Genomic DNA, 21,079 nt, shown 5'->3' with positions numbered 1-21,079 from the left:
TTGGCCTGCTGTACATGAGACCCCTACAGTGGTGGCTCAAGACCAAGCAGTTCTCCCCGAGGGGAAACCCACTTCGCATGATCAAGGTCACGCGGCGCTGCCTACGTGCCTTGGATATGTGGAGGAAGCCTTGGTTCTTGTCTCAGGGCCCGGTGTTGGGAGCTCCTTGTCGCCGCGTGATGCTAGCGACGGACGCGTCCCTCATCGGCTGGGGTGCGGTCATGAGTGGCCACCCTGCCCGCGGTCTGTGGAGTGGTCGCCATCTGACATGGCACATCAATTGCCTAGAGATGCTAGCGGTCTATCGAGCATTGAAATATTTCCTCCCAGACCTGAGAGGTCACCATGTGTTGGTGCGCACCGACAACACAGCGGTGGTCTCTTACATCAACCACCAAGGAGGTCTGCGCTCACGCCGTCTAAACAAACTAGCGTACCAGATCCTTGTGTGGGCCCAGTACAAATTTCTCTCGCTCAGAGCGGTTCACATTCCTGGGCATATGAATATGGGAGCAGACTTCTTGGTGTGGAGACCGCCAGCTCGACCCAGTTAACTGCCCGATTGGTACAGTGCTGGAGTTCCTGCAGTGCTGGAGTTCCTGCAGAGCCAGACCAGAAGAAGCTTAATTGTATGTGTCCAGTGCGAGCATTGGACACATACATCCACAGAGCTGCCCTGTGGAGAAGGGCGGACCAGTTGTTTGTTTGTTATGGTCCCCCTAAGAGAGGTCTTCCTGCTCAGCCGGTGGATAGTAGATGATATTTCTCTTGCATATGAGTCCTCTGACCTCCCCTCCCCCCGTACGTCTGGGCCATATTATTAACATTATACTTGTATGATTTCATAAAATGTTATGTTGTACTGGTGTTTTACATACTGTTAGTATTAACATAATAGTTTGACTGCTCTAACTCGTTTAGAATGGTTACACGTTTCCCTCATTACAATGTTAAACCGAGTGGAAATAAAATAATACAAGAAAACTGCTTGAGGTGAGATGGATTGATATTGAAACATAGTATAAAGACTGTTTCGGGTATGCTGGAGTGCAATACTGTACAGCTAGTTACATGTATAAAGTACATGCACGCTTCAGACACTTGTATAGACTTAACGTTTTTATGAAGGTATATATTATGAAGATTTTTATTGATTTATGAAACTCGTGTTCGCAAGTTATTTGCTCCGCTTACTTGTATGGTCTCTCATTTATGATTAACATTAGCTTTACATGAAGGCCCAAACACATGTCTTTAGTGACATGCCTAAACACTTATTTTAAATCATTGTGTCGACCAGCATACTCGCAAAGAAGTGATCTGTTTATGTGAGCCAGGTGGTTAATTCACTTTGTCTTTTGTAGGACGGGGTAGGCCTGCTGCTGAACAACAATTAGGACAGGTTTTGAATAATCCAGTCACATGAAAAAGTAATTTGCACCATTTAATTTTTGCTTTGGAGGATAAGTTTTGTTATTTATCTTTCTTCTCTCCTATGCTCTACCTCACCATTCTCATTGGCTCAATGTGGAAATGCAAAGATTGTGGTGTCTCCAAAGCCAAGCGTTCTGAGCTTCTCAAACATTTTAAGCTTGATCATAGGAATGTTGGACATCGTCATCCTTATCCTTGCGTTTATTCAGACTGTCCTTGTTCATTTAAAACTTGGAGTTCTCTGAAGAGCCATGTGTCAAGGAGGCATCCTCAGCATCCCTCTCAAAAAGATGAATTGACAACTTATAAATGCTTGCTTTGTGAATACAAACACACATCATCATTTAAAGACTATTTCCATCATATTGGGCAGCACCTGAAAAATAATGAAACTGTTCCTTGTGTCTTTAGTGACAGTTGAAAGGTCTCGGATGCCCTGAGTATTTGATAAATTCTCTGAAAACCAAAGCCTCAGACCATGCTTTTCCAGCAAAAAATGTTAAACGACCTAAACGTGGTGAGGCCAATCATATCCCATCCCTACCTATTGGAGAGACAAGAGATTGTGGAAAACCAACCTAGTGTTCAAGATCTGCAAGAAAGATGGCCAGCTCTGTTTCAACAAGAGGAGGTAAAAGCATTTATTTTATTAACATTTTTTAAAATGTACTAAAACTTTAAAATGACTTAAATTGGAATTACCATAGGTTTTACCATTGGAGTTTAGTATGTAGTGTTTTTGAAAATGTCTTGGATGCCCTAATTATATGTTTTGTTGTTTAATGCATTGTGTGCATATGTCTTTTACAACTAGTTCTCAAAGTAAAATCGTTTTTTTTTTTTCTCTCTCTCCAAGAAGTATATTTTCTGTTTCTCTTTCTTACAGATTAATGCAGAATATTTTCGCATCACAACCTTACCTTTACAATCAAGATTTATGGCCTCTTTGGACAGACAGAGCTCTCAGCTTCTCCAGGTTATTAGGAGCAAAGGTGGAGCCCTCCGTGAAAAAACCAAGGACACTATTAAAGTTATGGATCAGGTATTGGTTACATGCAAACAAATTTGCTTGTGGCGATCAATTTAGTAGTGTATTGGTCTAATAAAAACAATACATCTTGAACATTTTGTAGAGTTTGGACATAGACATCAGAAGAGAGTGCCTGCTGAAGTGCCTGATCACATACCTTGGTGAAGATACAAGCTGTCTGATCAAAGAATACCAGGTAATGTAGACAATGTAAACTACTGAAATCTTCTACAACCATGTTTGCCTTAAAGTTATATTTCACTACCAAATCAACATTTCCCTATGTTTTACTCGCCCTCAAAGCATCCTAACTAAATTTTGATTTGGTAGTGACATATCACTTTATAGTAGTAATTGTGTTATCATTTACACATCAGCCTGTGTGACTTTCTTCCACGAATATGTCTGATTATCTACAATGGTCAACACATTGTACGGGCGTTTGCTTGTACAAAGTGTTTAAAAGCATTTTCAAAGCTAAAGAAAGTGTAAAAGTACGTCTTCACCCAAAAATAGTAATCACTTACTCTACTTTTGCAATAAGCCGTTTACATTTTATTTTTATGCTGGACACAAATGAAGACATTTTAATGAAAGTTAGCAACAGATGTTTGGGCTCTACATTGATCTCCATAGTAGGAAAGCTAAATAAATTTTGTAATTTTCAGATGAAGGGATATTTTTTTTTTTTTTTTCACAGTCCCTCAATTTACTCTCTCCTATGTTTTTAGGCTGACCAGAGGGAGGAAGCAGAGAGAGAATTTGAAAAGACCACCATGGCGTTTTTTGTGATCCGTGAAACTGATGCTCTTAGTCGTGCACTGGACATTTCCATTGTCATTGACGGTGTGGAAGTACTCAATGAGTTGCCCTCTGTTGCATGTGCCTGTGCTATGATGTTTGGACTCATTTATGCACTGAACTTAAAATATCCTGAAGGACTCAAATACACCTTTGAGGCCTTTCAAAAAATAATCATGGACATAGAGAGTAAGCAGATGAGCCAAAGGGTGCAGAACCTCTCTTCAAAGCTGCAGGAATGAATTTGTTTCCTTTGACTCAGCTACAGTGTTCTGCTGATGCTACATTTCTTTGAAGATGTTGGACCGTATAAATCCTTTTATACAAAGTTAACTGTACTACTGTTTACTAAACCGGATTTGTTTTATCTTGGTTAAATTGTGTTTTATCTAGGGTCAATTAAATAGCTTACCCAAAAATAAAAATTCTTACGTTGTTTAATCATCCTTAAGCTATTCAAGTATTTAACTTTACATTTGGTTCAGAGACATTTCGACAATTATGAGAGAAGTTTCATTTTTGGGTAAACTATTCCATGAAGGTGAAAATTTATTTTTAAATTTCAATTTATTTTTTTATTTCTACCATTGGCTAATTTGGTAGGTGTTTTATTAAAAGTGTTTTGTTTTACACTGCCCAATTTAAAGCAGTTTTTGGGCCAAACTTGTTTTAACTTCTAAAGGTTTGATTTGTGTAGTCAGTTCTGATTGACAGTTCATGGAAATGATTACAGAATTTTAAATGTTTGATTGTGTAGTCAGATCTGATCAGATCGTTCATGGAAAGATTGTATGTTTCTCTTCGAAACCATAACTGATTCTTATGGTGAATTTACATTGTATCCAGTGTGTCAATGCACAATGTGTTTTTATAAAAATTCTATACACATTGTAGAAATGTTTTATGACAAAAATTGTCAAGTTTATGATGTGTTTATATTGTTAGACAGTGTGTATTTGTATCAGGATACTGTACACATTGTAAAAAAAAAAATGTTGTATTATGACAAAATAAATTGTCAAATGTTTGATGCTTGAAGTCATTCATCTTAGTTGATAAAATTACACATTCTGAAAGTATTTTTTTTTCATATTATATCAATATTTTAAATTGTATTTGTTTGGATATTTGGTTAGATAGAAAGTAAAATAATTAAGTTAATACAAAGAAAAAACATTAAGACAAAGTATAATTTGAGATTTCATTGAACTTAAAAATATTATTTGATTTTGAGATACTTTTTGCTTTGGCTAAGCAATAGATAGTTAATTATTTTCAAAGTAAAAATTTTAAGTTGATAAAAAGTAAAGTAATTAGATGTAACAAGTTGACGCAATTTTTTTTACTTTGATCCAATGAAACACTTTTTTCAGTGTATATATAGCAAAATTGTAATAATGTGAGAAATGTTGAAGGTGTCTGAATAAATGTAGGCTTGATTGTATATTTCATTTTTACATTGAAGACTATCCAGTGCTTTTTTACATTTAATTATTTGGTTTCTGTACCTTGACGCCTACAAACTTGAGAAAACCTTAAACATTGTGTAAATAGCACAAATAAATAAAAATAAACAAACATACAAATTAGACAATTTCAAACAGGGCCCACTGGTACAACCTTCACCGGGTCGCCTCTAGTGCAATGTGGAATTAGTTTACAGCTTTTTCAAGCAGTTTGTGATGCATTTTGGAAACAGGAGATGTACATTTCTAATGCACCACCTAGCTTGATAAACCCCTTCTCAAAGACTTACTGTTTGTCAATTTTATTTGGGTAACACACATATTCTGAATTCGAATGAGCCATTTTAATCTAGATTAATCTAGATTAATTTCAAGATCACAGTGAGATTAAACTAGAATAAAAAAATTAATCTATGCCCACCTCTAATTAATAAATTAAAAAAATGTTCACTATTGTGCTAAGAAGTCTCTGGGTTAATTTTACACTGTTTCCCTTGGTTTGGTTTTTAGTCTGCATGTGAAAGCGATTTTCCCCTTTTCCCTTTCCCATTTAAATGTGTTTGATCTTATTCAATCTTATTTTCTGTCTTTCATGCAGACCTTATTTATTCTCTCTTCCAGCTTCTGTGATTTACTTTGGAAATGAAGTTCAGGTAAAAATCAGTCTTATGCAACCTGGTTAATGACAATCAACTTCCCAGTCTCATCCACTTTGCAGCTTATTTCAAACAAATGAAAATCTAGATCACTAAAAGACAATTCATGATGTAAGACAGCATCTTTTACATTTACATTTTTTACTTGAGTCATTTAGCAGACACTTGTATCCAAAGCGGCTTACAAAAGAGGAATGAGCAATGGCATACAAGTGCTATAACAGTGCAAATAGCAAGGGCTTTTTAAATACTATAATAAAAAATAAAAATAAAAAAACAGATAGAATAGAAAAAGAATAAAGCATGTTTTAGAGGTCTTTTTTGCTTTTGTTAATTGTATAACTAATAAAAACAAAACAAATGAGTACAAACATATTAGAAAAGCTAGTGTTAGTTTTTTTTTTTAATGAAAATAATTAGAATAGAAAGTTCTAGAGGTAGAGGATCAAATAAAGATGGAAGAGATCTGTTTTTATGTGTTTTCAGTCGATTCTTGAAGATATGGCTAAGAACTCAGCTGCTCAGATTGAGTCGGGCAGGTCATTTGTTTGTAGTTTGTACTGCAATTATACTAAAAGTGAACTTCTAGGTAAACTGACAGTTTATTAATTAAATACTTTGTACACTTTGAAGTATAGTCTCAGTAAACGACTAGTTTATTAGTTTTATACTGCAAGTATACTCATAAGTTTTCGTTAAGTGAACTTTACATCATACTTTAAGTATACTACTACTGTCCCAATTTAGGTTTCAATTTGTATATATTTTGTTAAATGAATATCTGAACATAGAAAACATCAAAAGAAATAACAGGGTATCTGCTTCTTAACAAAAATATTTTATTCTAGCTTCATAAATTCTTTTTTATAAACACTTTAATGTAGGTATGTTAAAAAAATAAAGAAAGAAATAACATTTTGAACAAAAAGCTGAAAAAAGACTATGAATTGGATTCAGAATGATAATCAAATGTAAATGGAGTCATTCAACACCCCAAAGCTTGACTGTAATTATTACCTCTTCATCGGTTGACAATTTATTCCATAACATTACAGTTTTGATGCTGTTTCATGTCAAATAATCGTGTTACATGTGTTAGTGTCTGTTGTTTGTTTTTTCTTCTTCACTTGTGTTTTTTTTTTTTTGGGGGGGGGGGGGGAAATTCTGTGCATAAGATGTGTACTAGCACCCTCTACCGTATAATAATGAAAACACGGATTCTAGGAGCACAAGTATAGTTCAAATATATTGAGACTTTTTTTAAGTATAAGCATACGTAAATGTCATTTTAAGAATATTTCTGAGAAGTACATAAAAAGTCAACTAAAAGCATAATTTCCTATTTTTTGTTTAAAAGAAGTATACTAATAGCACACTTGAATAAACTTCTTTTTCCTAGGGTAGAAGAGTACCATCCTCAGGAAAGGTTAAGGTTCAGGTTTTCGTCGAAAAAGTTACCTAGTGGTCCTATGGGCCAATATATAACTACAAATTGGATTTTAAGAGGGTAGGTAATAGTAACTGGGTATCAACAGCTCCTTCAGGTCTCATTCAAAGATGGTAAAGGATTACATTTCCAATCGTTAGAGATAAGCAGACCAGTAACTCCAACTCTTCAAGTCAAATGGGGGGAGTGGGAAAATGAGAAATTATTGGGCATTGCTGCAGGTAGCAGTATCGTCTGGTTTGATCCAAAACTGTTTTGATGTTGTCTGTTTTGACTTTACAGATCACTTTAAGTCATGCACAGAATGAATTACATGAAACAAAATACAATTGTCCTAATATATTCATGGAACATGATACTGTATGACCCCGAATAGTCGACGAACTGAAGCTTTGATTCGAGGAGCCTGATTCGACTACCAATCTAACAGTCGAATATTCGCAGGGTGTTATTGATTATACCATTTTGACTATATGGGGGAAATACCGTTTTTCTCCCAATAAGTTAATATACTATTATGATAAAGTTGTAAGAATCTGAAAGAAAGAAGCTTCAAATTAATATTTTAAAGTGCGTGAATAAATCCAACCACCCCTATGGATTTATGTTTCACTTTCCATAATCCGAGACTGAAAGAGGAGCATCTTGGCGGCAGGGATTTAAAACTTTACTAAGACTCAAATTTTTTAAAATAAAATAGTTAATTGTTATGGTTTCGCCAGCGTTAAGCGTTAGCTATCTGTTCATCAAAACATAAAACATTATTTACCCTATCTATGAAAATCCTTCGTCGGGGACACTCCTAGTATGAACACGTCATCACACAAAAAGCTTTTCCCTTGAAGTTCGCTTGAAGAATAGTTTGTATGAGAGAAAACATTTAGATGAGTTTCATGGAATGTCAATAAATGATCTGAAACAATTGTAATACTGTTAGCATCTAGCACGTGCACTGGTAACATTGACAGCCTTTTATTACATTATGATACTCAAATAAATCAAGTATCATTATTTATGGTATTATTATTTAGATATAGAGATCATAAACAAACATCTCAGCACTGGCAACCACACTTGTGCCAGGACCGTTTTTTTTTACAAAACATTGCAAATTAGACTATTAACACAGTAGTTCACATAATGTTTTAAATGTTAGAAGGCCATATATATATATATATATATATATATATATATATATATATATATATATATATATATATATATATATATATATATATATACATAAATTAATTATAGAAATAAATAACGAAATTTTTGAGCTGTGATTGAAAACACCTATTTGAAATCAGCTTACATAGTACATCATCCTATGACATGTATGTGAGTCCAGATACACCATCAGAATTCAGCTTTGGTCTCCTGTAGGTAAATTAAGGATACTAATACAGTATGGTTTATCCGGTCACAACCAACTTTACTCCTAACCAGGTTATAGCTCCATCATCCTGAGTTTTGTTATTGTATTTGTTTATTTGTTTATGTATTTATATTATTTGCTTTATTCTAGGAATGCCATTTATAAAAATGCAAAAGACAGTGCAGCACTGACAGAATAATTACAAATGTGTCTCAAATTCCTGTTAAGTTTGCAAACAGTGATGAACATTTGTTGGCCAAAACTGATAAAGCAGCAGAAAACTGTGTGCTGTGATTCATTACAGGATTGAGACACACAGAGGGGAGATTCTGAGCCCACCAGTGCCCTGTAGTGAATAAGAGTATTCTGATAATCCTGATTCTGACTAATATAATTTAGTTCCATAAAATCTCTTAAAAATAAAAAGTATTAAATTAAAAATGAGTATATATATATATATATATATATATATATATATATATATATATATATATATATATTTAAATGTATGTATAAATTTATGTGCAAAAGTGTTAGTATTTTCACCAACATAAAATGCTTTTAAGACCATTATTTCTATATCGTTTGCTGTAGTGTGACAGTAGGAAATATCAGTTAACATTTCCAAGCATTTCTTTTGCCATTAAATGTAATAATCCAGTGAGATTTTTGTTTGCACAAGGAGTCTGACAACAGCTAGTGCTCCACACAGAGATCTGCTCTAATCATGATCCAGTCTGTCATGAAGAAACAGAACAAACTGAGACAGACTCAGACCAGAAGAACTGTGGCACCTTCTCCAAGACACTTCAAGAAACCTTGTGCATAGTTTTTAGAATTTAGTCTGTCTCAGTTTTGTTCGTTTTTTCCTGTTTCTTCAAGTAATTCCAGACAGACTGGATGATGGTGAAATCAGTTGTCACAATTCTTCAGAATTTAGTCTATCTCAGTTTCGTTCGTTTTTTCCTGTTTCTTCAAGTAATTCCAGACAGATTGGATGATGGTGAAATCAGATCTCTGTGTGGGACACTGGCTGCTGTCAGACTCCTTGTGCAACCAAAAAATCTCACCCAGATTAATACAATTAACAACAAAGCAAAATATTGAAATAACTGGCTTATAAACATTTTTGTTGGTGAAAATACTAATAGAACAGTACTGTATATATATATATAATTTTAAACCGCTATTCAGATTTGTGGATTTGCTATGGTGTTCAGCAACAGCACCAAATACTTAAATATTTAGACTTAATAGGCAATTGTTTTTTTTGTAATCTGGACTACTACATTCCCTAGATATTGTTTAAAGGTATTTAATTCTTTATTGTTCATTCACACTTTGTATTAGGGCTTCATTAAGTTAACATTAGTTAATTCATTAGTTAACATAAACTGCCAATGAAAAATTCTTCTGAACATTCATTCATCTTAATTATTCCAATATTTAATAACACATTGCTAAAAGTGTTGCAACTGTGTTATTTAGTGAGGTAACATGAACTAAGACTTGTATTTTTTGACAAAGATGAATAACTTCGTAAGCAAATGTAGCTATTGTTCATTGTGAATGTTAATGCATATTAACATTAATATAAATCTTATAGTTATTTTGCACTATAAATACGCAATAATCCACAAATGACTTAAGCTGTTAACTTTTGTAATGTGGCTGACACTCCCTGTGAGTTCAAACAAACCAATATCCCAGAGTAATGCATGCACCATGTCCAGACTGGTTCAAAGCAAATCAGGGTGAAATGTATTCACTGTGAAATTGAAGTTAATAAGAAAAACTACGGCTCCACATTAAAAGAAAACATACAGATGTGAAACAAATGATTACATCTGAACGTCACTTTCTCTGTCAATGCATTGACAGTGAGAATGGTATTTTTGCTGTTCAGAAATCTTTCTTTGAGCCATCACTGCCAATACATGTACAGAAGAGAACATGGGGGGCAAACCACAGAATCATGTGTGAGGTAGACCAGTGTAACACAAACACAAAGTGGTTTGAAGGCATTTGAATGCGACCATTTGAAATCCTTGGATTTCTGTCCTCGAAGCACTAATAACACTATTACTCTACATGAAGAAATGCTGACAGAGATGGTGCAACAAAAGTGGTTCAGGGAAGACAGAAAAAAGAAGTGCATTGAAAGACAGCAGACAGCTGCTATTCTAGGTGTGCCACTCTCAGTGGAGGTAACAATTTCTGGACCCTCATCCAAGAAATATATTTCAGTGAATGAACCCAAAGTTCATATTATAGCCGCCTTGGGAGAGTAATTTTTGTGTATGACTCCAAAAAAATCACATGGAGTTGTCCATGCAACAAGACAAAACAATCATGCGTGCATAAATCAATTGGTAAATGGCATTTGTTTCAAACCCAAAAGTCGCTTTTGAGAAAAGTACGGACCACAGAAATGAATGATCCCATCCAGAGTTCTCCACACCAAACAGAAGATTTACAAGATCAACAGTACCCACCAAATGAGGCAGGCTTAAAGAAAAAGGTGCTATATTTATTGAAAGAGAAAAGACTTCCTGCAGACCTGCCAAAGGAATTGGTCAATGGCCTTCGGGCTAAGTGTGAATTCCCGTGCATCCTAATTCCAGAGGAGACTTTCTGCTCACAATGCAAAATCATATGCTAAGTGAGCTGATCCTCATCACATCAAGGGCAAAGATTCTGACCTTTACAGGAGTTATTGAAGGTAAATTATATATATATATATATATATATATATATATATATATATATATATATATATATATATATATATATATATATATTAGGGCTATCAAATTATTAAGATTTTTAATCAAATTAATCAGAATTTTCAGTGGATTAATCAGGATTAATCACCATTTGCAATTACACCTGAATCCTAACCATTTTTTTTTTCTGAAATGCATACCAAAAGATAAATAACAGGACACAGATACATAATTTTCATGTATTGATTCATCAATATGTGGTTATTTTTTTCTGAATTTCAAAAGTTTAACATTTACTTAGATCAAATTTACCTGAGCACTATATCAAACCATGCCATTTAACTACAGATAGTGTAAGAGTTTTAGGTGAACCAGTGGTTAAATATAGCCACATATCTATGAAATTATGCATAGAGAAACTCGAAAGAATGAACTCAGAAACACAAACATGCGCCACCATCACATAAGCAGCACTCTGGGCACTCTTGTTTTTGGGAGAAGTTCATTTGCTCTGCCACAATACTTTAGGATCGATATTTTCACGTTCTGAAGGCTTCAAGTGCCAGTAAGACCAAGTAAAAATGCATATGCTTTTCCAAACAGCTGTAATTTCGCTGCATTGCACATGCGTTCTGCAAGCTCCAGCGTATCAACTACCAAAGTCATCTCTGTTTCTCAAGCTTGGCATGAATGTATTTGAGAGTAACTGGGGTAAAACCTTAAGCTTCTTCTGTGTTTTCGTCGCGGCGCTCGCCGCTGTTTTTTACTATCTTGAGAATTCAGAGACCGACGAGACTTTCTTGACCTGAATAATTTGTCACACTGGGCATGCGAGAAATGCGTTAAAAAATTTGGACATAATTAACGTCGTTAATTTTTGACAGCCCTAATATATATATATATATATATATATATATATATATATATATTAATGCAAGAATATTCAGAAATGTTGAATGACTGCAGTTTGAAAAGTTAGAATTTCCACCTACTACAAAATCTGCAGCAACTGCAGAATGACATTCCGCTATCAACAGTACAGAGACGGAAGTCATAACTTTAATGACCACCTGCTGATCTGTCTGCATTTATGCATGATTCTTCGCAATGTTATTCAGGTATGTTACCCATTATAGTACCTGATATTGCTGCTTAAATTATTAAAATTTGAAAGTTGAAATTGCATTTGAATTCCTTAAACTTTAAGATTCAAATTTGCCTCTATAATGTTGTTTGAATTGTTCTTGTAGAATCACACCGCAGTTAGGAGAGTCCTCAGCCTGCTTGAAACCACTGAAAATACAACATTTCCCAGCCATGACACGGTGCTTCATGCATACATTGATTTTGAAGCACTGACAAATCATGATTACATGTACTCCTGCATAAATTGTGGTTATTATCCTAAAGTGGTAATCATGGACCTCCACAAAAAATTAGTTTTTACTGTGCCTTGTAAGTAACCACACTAAACACTACCTAAAATTGAAAAGATTTTTTTTTTTTTTTATATGAATTCCATTTGTTTTAGTCAGTGAAATAAAAACTCCCCCTGAAGACTTTGAGGGAAACGCCAACATTGTGTCCTTTTGGGAGCAAGTGGCACAAGAGATGGTTGGTCGGGGATTTCTTAGAAGTATTTTAGTTGTTGTTATTGTTGTTATTATTATTATATTGTTACTATGCTGGTTTAATTGTTTTTGCTATTAATAGAAATTGTATTGTTATTGTTAACTTATGTGCTTTACAATGTGCTTGTTAATGTAAGGTGGCAAGAATAACCCCCTCGTAGTTCCCCCGAGTTATGATTTTTGGGCTCCTTGGATTGGTGTCAACACAAGTAAATCCGAAATGGTGTTAAACACAGAATTTGCAAAAATAAAAAAAAACAAGCCATGTGATATGGTGGATCTTGATATTACTGAAGAACGACTTGGAGACGAGCTCTTCAAGATGAAGGTGAGCTCTTAGATAATAATTATTATAATAAATTAGTCAATGCTTTTTATTTATGTCATAATGATGGTTTAGGCTGAAGCCATAAGGAAACTCTGCAAAGAGTGTGGTTTGGAGTCGAAAGGATCTAAGATGGACCTTTTTTTACGGTTAAGACAGGTGATGCAAAACCGCTCCTCGTATGACAAAGTGTTCCAGAAGTTCTGGGGTGCTTCTGGTAAGATTTCTTTCTACTCTCCTTGACATTTACTTTGATGATTATAATGTAAGAATTATTTTATATTGTTTTATTTGTTACACTTGAAAGCAACTACAGTTATTAAAAAGTTAAAAGTTATTTAAAGAAAAAGTTAAAGAAATTTTACTACACTAGCTAACACTTAATTGTACAATCTACTAATTTTATCTTCCTTTTCTGTTAGGTGGATGGGCAGTAATTACTTGTCCCTGTGGAGTAGTGTACTCAATTAAATGTAATATTAGAGCAGAGTTTCCAAGAGACTTCGCTGATTTGCTCTTTTCTTGGAAACACTTCCCAGATGTGTCCCTGTATGAATTTACTAGAGGACTAGCAACACATGCCAATCTTCGTGAACCAGAAACTTTACCCTTTAGCTCATGAAGGCAGACTTGTGGAGCCAACACCTGAAAATATTCAGCTGGCTAAAGAAAGCAAGTTGACCATGAATTTGCCTTGGTTAAAAGTTAAACAGCCGGAAAAGGATACCACTTGCCATCCTCTAAGCGGTTCATCTGAGCATTATGCTCTGTATGACCGCTTTCATGAGTTTAATACAAAAGACCCGAAAGATGGCCTCAGAAGAGTCGACTTAGTCCCAGAACTAAGTGGTTGGTTGAACACACAAACTGCAGAACAGCTGTTTGCTGGGATGCGGAAAAATAACTATTTTATGAACATGCTGACACCTTCAGCACACGCATTTTTAATGTGAAACATAATCCACCTCTACAACAAATAAAAAAATGAAAGCGTGAAAGAAAATCTAAGAAAAATTGTATCACCAAATGATCAGTTGACTTTAAATGGTTACGGTCAGATTGTTGTAGGTAAGATTATTCCTATTACTATGTTTTTGGTTATTGTGAGAGTCACAATAATGACACGATGACAGACCCTCAGGAGACAAAAAGCGGAAACGTAACCAATGTACGCATGTTCATTTTTAAAAATATGTAATGTGACGTTAAACTGGATGTTGTTGTTTTTTTTATAAATCTATTTACACTTTTATGTACTCCTCAGTTCCTTCTGAGTTTTCCATGGTGGGTATTACTGCTCTAAGGGATGTGCAACCGAACAAGGCATGCTGGAAAGTGTTCCCTAGTACAGTCCGGCTGAATCAGGTAAAGTTTTTTTTTGTTTGTTTGTTATTACTATGGTTACTTTTTTTTTATTAAGATTAACAAAAAAGACACATTGTAGTACTTCACTTTTATTTTCATAGCTAAACCATGCCTTAAAGCTGCACTAGGGAACTTTTGTAAAAATATATTTTTTAAATTTTTGTTAAACCTGTCATTATGTCCTGACAGTAGAATATGAGACAGATAATCTGAGAAAAAATCAAGCTCCTCTGGCTCCTCCCAGTGGTCCTATTACCATTTGCAGAAAGTCATCCGCTCCCGGTAAGAAACAACCAATCAGAGCTGCGGTCCGTAACTTTGTTTGTGCTCAAAATGTAGAAAAATGTACATAATAAGCGAGTACACCATGAATCCATTTTCCAAACCGTGTTTTTAGCTTGTCCTGAATCACTAGGGTACATCTATAATAAGTATTTATATTCAGACTATTTTATATTGCATCGGGGGTACCGCGGCGGAGTAACCCAGTACCTTTGTGATTCTTCATAGACATTAACAGAGAGAAGTAGCTCCGACTACAATGTTCTTCCGCAAGACGCAAGCAGTTATGTTTATTAACCGCTAGAGCATCAAAAGTTCCCTACTGCAGCTTTAATGGAGACGGGACCAGCCAAAGAATTTTTGGCATCTGTTGGAACCACAGTCCTCACCAGGATGGATTTCCTTACTTTAGGGCTCCAACGTGACGTTGAAGCAACAGTGAGATGCAGCAAAAATATAGTTTTACCCTTTAACCCATAGAGTACAGTATAGTACCATGTGCCCTTTTTTGTCCTTAAATTTTCACAGATTGTAAATGCGTTTCTTTGAATGTTAACAGATTTTGAATGCCTGTCTTTCTGTTGTGAAGGATGTTGCTGACCTGACCCTGCAAAGAATTCCCTTGATCAAATATTCTGTATCCACAATGTGTGGAACAAAATATTTTTTAATTGTTGCACTTTTACTTAACAGGGCATAATGGTCCATGTCTTTAATTCATATGTGACAGTGACTTGGTTGCCACCCTTGTGTGCAGACCCAATGTGCAATGTTCCTGTGAGTATCATTGTTTTGTGACTGAGGCAGTATGAAGCCATTTTAGAAATAGTTATATTCTAAATAACTTATCTATTTATAAATGTCTAAATTGATTTCATATTTACTTTTATTCTTAGAAAAATCTAGTAAGTCATGACATAATTCTACTTCCCTCCTGGTCAGAAAATCATTGGAATATCTGTGTAGGTCTCAAAATAATTCATTCAAAAATGATCAAATAATCAAAATGTTTAAATGTTCTGCTTGGGTATTTCATACCTTACAATTGTAAAGGAACATGCTAGCACTTGACAGTTGATGTCAAAGTTACATTGTTTTAGATCATGAAGCCAAAAAATAGAGAGATCTATTGGCTTGTTTCCCTTTCCGGACGTGGCTTCAGTGATTGCCGTTTCATGAACAGTTACAGGTCTTACGTGTGAAATGTTCAAAGTTCATGAGTTCGGGGTTATGTGGTTCAGTTTTAAACCATATATCCCCATTTGTTTATTTTTTATTTATTTTTTTTTACTTCAGATTGAGCTGTCTTTCCGTGTGTTTTTTAAAGTAATTTTATACTTCTGCTTACTTACACTTTTAAATTACTTACACTTACATGATATTACTCTTAACAAGCAACTAGCAAAATCAGTCATTCCAGGGCCATGGAGGGAGTATAGCTGTGATGACATTACAGTAAGGACCAATTATACTAAGGCTTGACAGCTTTTGATGTTTGAATTTGTATCTCTCTCTCTCTCTCTATCTATCTATCTATCTATCTATCTATCTATCTATATATATATATATATATATATATATGAGAGAGAGAGATACAAATTCATATATATATATATATATATATATATATATATATATATATATATATATATATATATATATATATATATATATATATATATATTTCTTATTAATAATATTAATAATAATAATATTTTTTTCTTGTAATTTTCAGGGCATTCCCAGACAACACAATTCAAATAACTGCGGAGTGTTTGTGTTAATGGTAAGCAATGGAGTGTTGTAACCTAAGTCAGACCAGAAAGTAAGATAAATGTCCTACATCCTACATCAGAAATTGCATTTGATTTTTTGAACATTTCTGGTATATGATTGTACATTGTCTGCTAAAATTAACTTTAATTCGTATTGTAGTATGCACTCTATGTGGTATTGAAGGGGCACTTTGATTTCAACGAAGTCTTAAATTCCAAAGTCATTTATTTAGAGATCCTTAGTTACCATTCGCTCATCAGTGCTCTATTTTACAGTATGACATGCCAACAATTAGAAGGTGGTGGTGTATGAAGTAAGTCCGATCAAGTTGTATGTGAAATGTTGCAGACTTATCTGTAAGAATACATTTAACAGTTTAAATGGTACAAAAAAGTGTTTTTATGATGGCACATATTGCTGCCACGTGTTATGTTGTTTTATGATCCATGTTGTTTTTATGATATGTTGTTTTAATAAGATAATTATCATTTTAACAACAACTTGTTATTACGAGAAAATATGTCATTTATACAACATTATCGAGTGGACAAAGTAAATGTTTGTGGCAGTAATGTGCTACCGTACGTTTCAACTATAAAGTGCAAATCATTTCATTTCATATATCAGTCTAAACCTGTGAATTTCAAATCCTCTTCTGGAGATGTCATTAAGATCAAACTCCCTCCATAATCTCTTTATATTTAAAAAATTTGAAGGTCAGATGCGGAACGAAAACAACTCAGAAAAAAGATGAGACTGGAAAGAGCAGGTATGGATTCTACTTTAATTCTTGTTCAGCACAATTAACAGAGTTTTTGACATTGATGCTACTCTTATTACTCTCCAATTTAGAGCCAATGGAAGCCCCCCCCCACCTGTTGATTATTTGACCAAGGTAAGCACAGTATAAAATCCTGTCAATCTATCAGTTTTTTTATATCAGTCTTATCTGCAGTCAAATTTTAGATTGACTGTTGGTTATTTTGGACAGATGCCTCAGGAGATTCTCAGACAGATCCTGTTGAGAGTTTTCATTTAAAAAAAAGACTAGAAAATCAACTTTCCTAATGATTTTGCACACAGTATAGTTGATGGCTATGTTGATTATAAATTAAATCTCTTGGGTAATTTACAGACAAAGCAAATAAAACACTTTTCCTAACACCATCCTGTAATATATTTAAAATACATTTAAAGCATTTTCCTCGTGAGCCTCTTTTGCCTTTCTTCAACACGATTTAATGTTGTTTTAATATTGTTTGTTCCTTTATGTAAATTAGGTGTCGTGAACTGGAATGCATTTTCTGCACGATACAGAGAGCAGTTCTGGGTGCCATATTCACTGACCAAGTGCCTACGGTGCTGTGAAAAATTCAAGGACTATCCACCTGGCTATGTTGGGAATGGCAGGAGGGGAGTCCTGCGTGGGTTTTATTCTTCCAAAGACTTCGAGGGCTACTGCTCAGTTGATTGTTTTTTAAATGATGGAGGTAAATTTCATATTGTGTAGATGCAATTTTTTTTTCTCATGTGTCATGTTTATAGTTTAAATCGATTTTTAAATGTAATTATTAATAAGATTAGGGAGGAGCGCGTCAGATACTTAGCCTAATCAACACAGGTGGAGCATAATCAAGTAATCAATCCCATAGTATAAATATCGCTGACCTACCTCTATCCATTGACGGTTTATCAGCATGCTGGTTCGCTTCGTCAGTCACCTTATCACAGACCCAATTTTTGTACCAACGAAGAGTGCTACAGAGGGGATTTATAAGACCTGCTGCTTTTGCCGGACCCCAGATCATTTCTACCCAGCCAAACACGGCCGCTGAGCAGCATTAAGCGTCATCGCGACAGCTGCTCTCCTCGCCAAGCCACACATCGTGGCCAATAGACCGTGCAAGCTCCGAGCTCGCCTCGCTCGATACACTATCGTGCCGCCCGAGACCGAGCTCTCATCGAGCGCTGGATTGCAGCAGAAAGAATCCAACCAGCCTGGGCTGAACAGTTCTCACCACGGCTCAGCCTTTCACCACAGCGTTCCGGCCGAGTGGCAGTTTGAGGCCGCTTCCTCTAGCGGCGCAGACCGCGCGATGTTAACCAATACATTTCCAGGCAAAGACGCTAAAAACAGGCTCTTCTTTTTCTTCATTGGATTTTTATAGCAGTTGGCATCCAAGTGTTGCATCTAAAAGCAGTTTCGCGGCTAAAGTTTGTTAAACGACGTCATGACGTAGTTCCGTCTTCTTCTACTAGTGTTTTATGGCGGTTTTGGCAAACCAGCGTAAAGGTGCATTACCGCCACCCGCTGATCTGGAGTGTGGATCGCGCATAGATTTGGACTACAGATACAACGTTCCGTCGGATGATGATGCCACTTTTAACCACGAAGCCAAGGCATTAGGTTAGATTATTGTAATGCCTTGTTCTCAGGCCTTCCAGCAAAATCGTTGAGCAAGCTTCAGTATATACAAATTCTGCCGCACGTGTGCTCACTTGTACTTCTCCTCGTGAACACATTACACCGGTTCTTTCACAATTACACTAGCTTCCCGTAAATGCGAGAATTGATTTTAAAATTCTTATCTTAACATACAAGGCACTTCATGGGACTGCACCTGAGTATCTTTGTGAACTCATCAGTCCTTATATAACATCACGCTCTCTTCGCTCTACTAACTCTCTTTCACTTCACCAGCCATCATGTAAGCTAAAGACCATGGGGGAAAGAGCCTTTTCATATAAAGCCCCTAAGCTATGGAATGTACTTCCTCTGCACGTCAGATATGCACCAACGTTGGGTGATTTTAAAAAGTTGATTAGGTCACATTTATTCAAGACTGTCTTTCTTTAATTAATTGTTGTATTGCTTTTGGTGTTTCGTTCTATTTTGTTATTACTTTATTACTGTAGCGCTTTGGGTTTAAGAAAAGCGCATTACAAATAAAATGCATTATTATTATTATTATTACATTCGCCTTACCGCACACGTTTAAACCTCACCGAAATGATACAGACATAAGTTCCATGAAAAAAAAAAAAAAAAAAAAAAAAAAAACTCACCTTTTAAGGACCGTAATAGGGAAAAACTGGCAAGTAAATATCTTTAGAAACCACTAAGAAGCGAATAGCACATAACAGCTGTTAACCCATTTGCTGCAAGCATCGCCAACGGCCCCAGTCTACTATCGTTTCACTTTCACAGCACGTTAAACATCACTCTATTGTAACAGAAATGAGTCGAACCAGACAAATGAAAGAGTCTATCAAAGCTGTGTGCACTGAAACACGAGAGCCGAATTCCTCAGGAAGTCATAAATCAGTTCTAGTGCCACAAGAACCAAGCAAGATGACCCACCAACTTGTTCACACAACAGCTTTCAACATGAACACCACTAGAGCAATTATTTACAATTTCAGTTCGAAGAAGAGATTGTCAAATTTGTTGTTCGTAATTGAAATGCAACGCTGGACATCACATGAAAACCCATGAGAGTACTGCACAACTTCTATTGACTTCCCCCCCACCTAGCAGAACCAGACTGAAATTCCTAAGGGGAGGAAGGGCTTGGAAGGGCTTTAAACCTCCGTCTTCACAGAAAAGTCTTTTGTCATGAGAATGGACTGCTTTGTACATATATATGGAACAGAATGAACTCAAAAAGACTCATAAATGAATCAGTCCATCGCATCACTCCATATTCATTTATGTGTAACCCACACATTTGACTATCATGTTATAATCACTTATTGTGTATGTTTTTTTAATAACTATGGAATAGCTGAAGGATACATAGTCATGTCTGGTATGTGTGTAATTTAATTTTCTTGCTTGATATTGTCCTGACAATCATTTATTTGTAAAATATATCATAACCTGGTTATAGGAATCATGTCCAAAATTAGACCCTGCGAGGCAGGAACCACATGCTTGGTAAGATAAACAAATGATTTATAATACCTCCGAGCCAAGACCATTTCTGATTGGTCAAGACAACATTTGAGGTGTGGCCAACAAGGAAGTTTAAATACTTTGGACACCATGAAATTTTGCTTTTAGTTCGAGCATTGCTTGTGCTGTCAGTCATGCCTTGCTTTTAGTCTGCTTTTAGTTCTAGCCTTGCTTGTGCTATCAGTCATGCCTGCTCTTAGCTTTTAGCTTGTAGCTTGGCTACCTAGCTTTAGCTTTTAGCTTTAGCATCTAGCCATGCGGTTAGTCACCATTGTTCTTTGAGCGTGGTTGCAGCGTGCTACAGCCTGCACGCCTGCTGCTACTTAGCCACGATGAGAAGAAACACAACTTGGTCTCATCAAACTTTATTTCTTTTCTTTTTCGTTTGAGAGTTTCGTGTTCTGAGTTAAGTTTGTAACGTTGCGTTCAACTTCAACCAGCCCAAACGACTTCATCTTCAGCCAACGTCCAACCACGGGCTTCCCAGGACGTCACTTTAGCGACTACTGAACTCCCAGCCAATCAGCGACAGCAAAGGGACACCTTCAGGCAATGTACCTTCAGACATTTGTGCTGGTGTATCTAATATAATTTTAACCTCACTGAAGAACTCAATGCGAGGGCTAATTACGTGATTGATGGTTGTTCATATCTATGCAATTTAACGTATTGCTGTAAACTTGGGATTCCATATTTCCATTCTCTTAAACTCATCTTTCCCTAACTTTCGACCTTCCTGCAACTTGTGTGAATGTGTGAGTGCGTGCGTTTATGTGTTAGATTAGTTTATATGTCTTAGATTTATCT

General features: G+C 35.5%; 2 protein-coding genes and 1 pseudogene across 2 annotated transcripts; all 3 read left to right on the top strand.

Moving 5' to 3' along the window:
- The first annotated feature begins 1,615 nt into the window (after positions 1–1,615).
- Positions 1,616–4,299, top strand: LOC127957839 (uncharacterized). The gene is made up of 4 exons (XM_052556543.1): positions 1,616–2,065; positions 2,321–2,476; positions 2,568–2,660; positions 3,196–4,299. Exons 1-4 carry the CDS (start codon positions 1,913–1,915, stop codon positions 3,505–3,507), a joined length of 714 nt encoding a protein of 237 aa, XP_052412503.1. The 5' UTR covers positions 1,616–1,912; the 3' UTR covers positions 3,508–4,299.
- Positions 4,300–9,930: 5,631 nt separating this feature from the next.
- On the top strand, positions 9,931–13,847 carry LOC127957447 (uncharacterized; annotated as a pseudogene).
- Positions 13,848–14,175: 328 nt separating this feature from the next.
- On the top strand, positions 14,176–15,021 carry si:ch211-238e22.2 (uncharacterized protein LOC560730 homolog). The gene is made up of 2 exons (XM_052555977.1): positions 14,176–14,259; positions 14,857–15,021. Exons 1-2 carry the CDS (start codon positions 14,176–14,178, stop codon positions 15,019–15,021), a joined length of 249 nt encoding a protein of 82 aa, XP_052411937.1.
- The last annotated feature ends 6,058 nt before the right edge of the window (positions 15,022–21,079 follow it).

This window comes from Carassius gibelio, chromosome B5 (assembly GCF_023724105.1).
Source record: "Carassius gibelio isolate Cgi1373 ecotype wild population from Czech Republic chromosome B5, carGib1.2-hapl.c, whole genome shotgun sequence".
Taxonomy (NCBI): domain Eukaryota; kingdom Metazoa; phylum Chordata; class Actinopteri; order Cypriniformes; family Cyprinidae; genus Carassius; species Carassius gibelio.
The sequence above is the reverse complement of the archived record's forward strand: the minus strand, read 5'-3'. Positions and strand labels throughout refer to the sequence as shown.

Excerpts from the sequence above, each read along its gene's own strand:
- LOC127957839 (XM_052556543.1), top strand. The coding sequence starts at position 1,913 with ATGCTTTTCCAGCAAAAAATGTTAAACGACCTAAACGTGGTGAGGCCA. Across the intron at positions 2,066-2,320 it reads CTCTGTTTCAACAAGAGGAG|ATTAATGCAGAATATTTTCG; the intron begins GTAAAAGCATTT and ends TCTTTCTTACAG. Across the intron at positions 2,477-2,567 it reads CTATTAAAGTTATGGATCAG|AGTTTGGACATAGACATCAG; the intron begins GTATTGGTTACA and ends AACATTTTGTAG.
- si:ch211-238e22.2 (XM_052555977.1), top strand. The coding sequence starts at position 14,176 with ATGGTGGGTATTACTGCTCTAAGGGATGTGCAACCGAACAAGGCATGC. Across the intron at positions 14,260-14,856 it reads GTACAGTCCGGCTGAATCAG|TTCCCTACTGCAGCTTTAAT; the intron begins GTAAAGTTTTTT and ends GAGCATCAAAAG.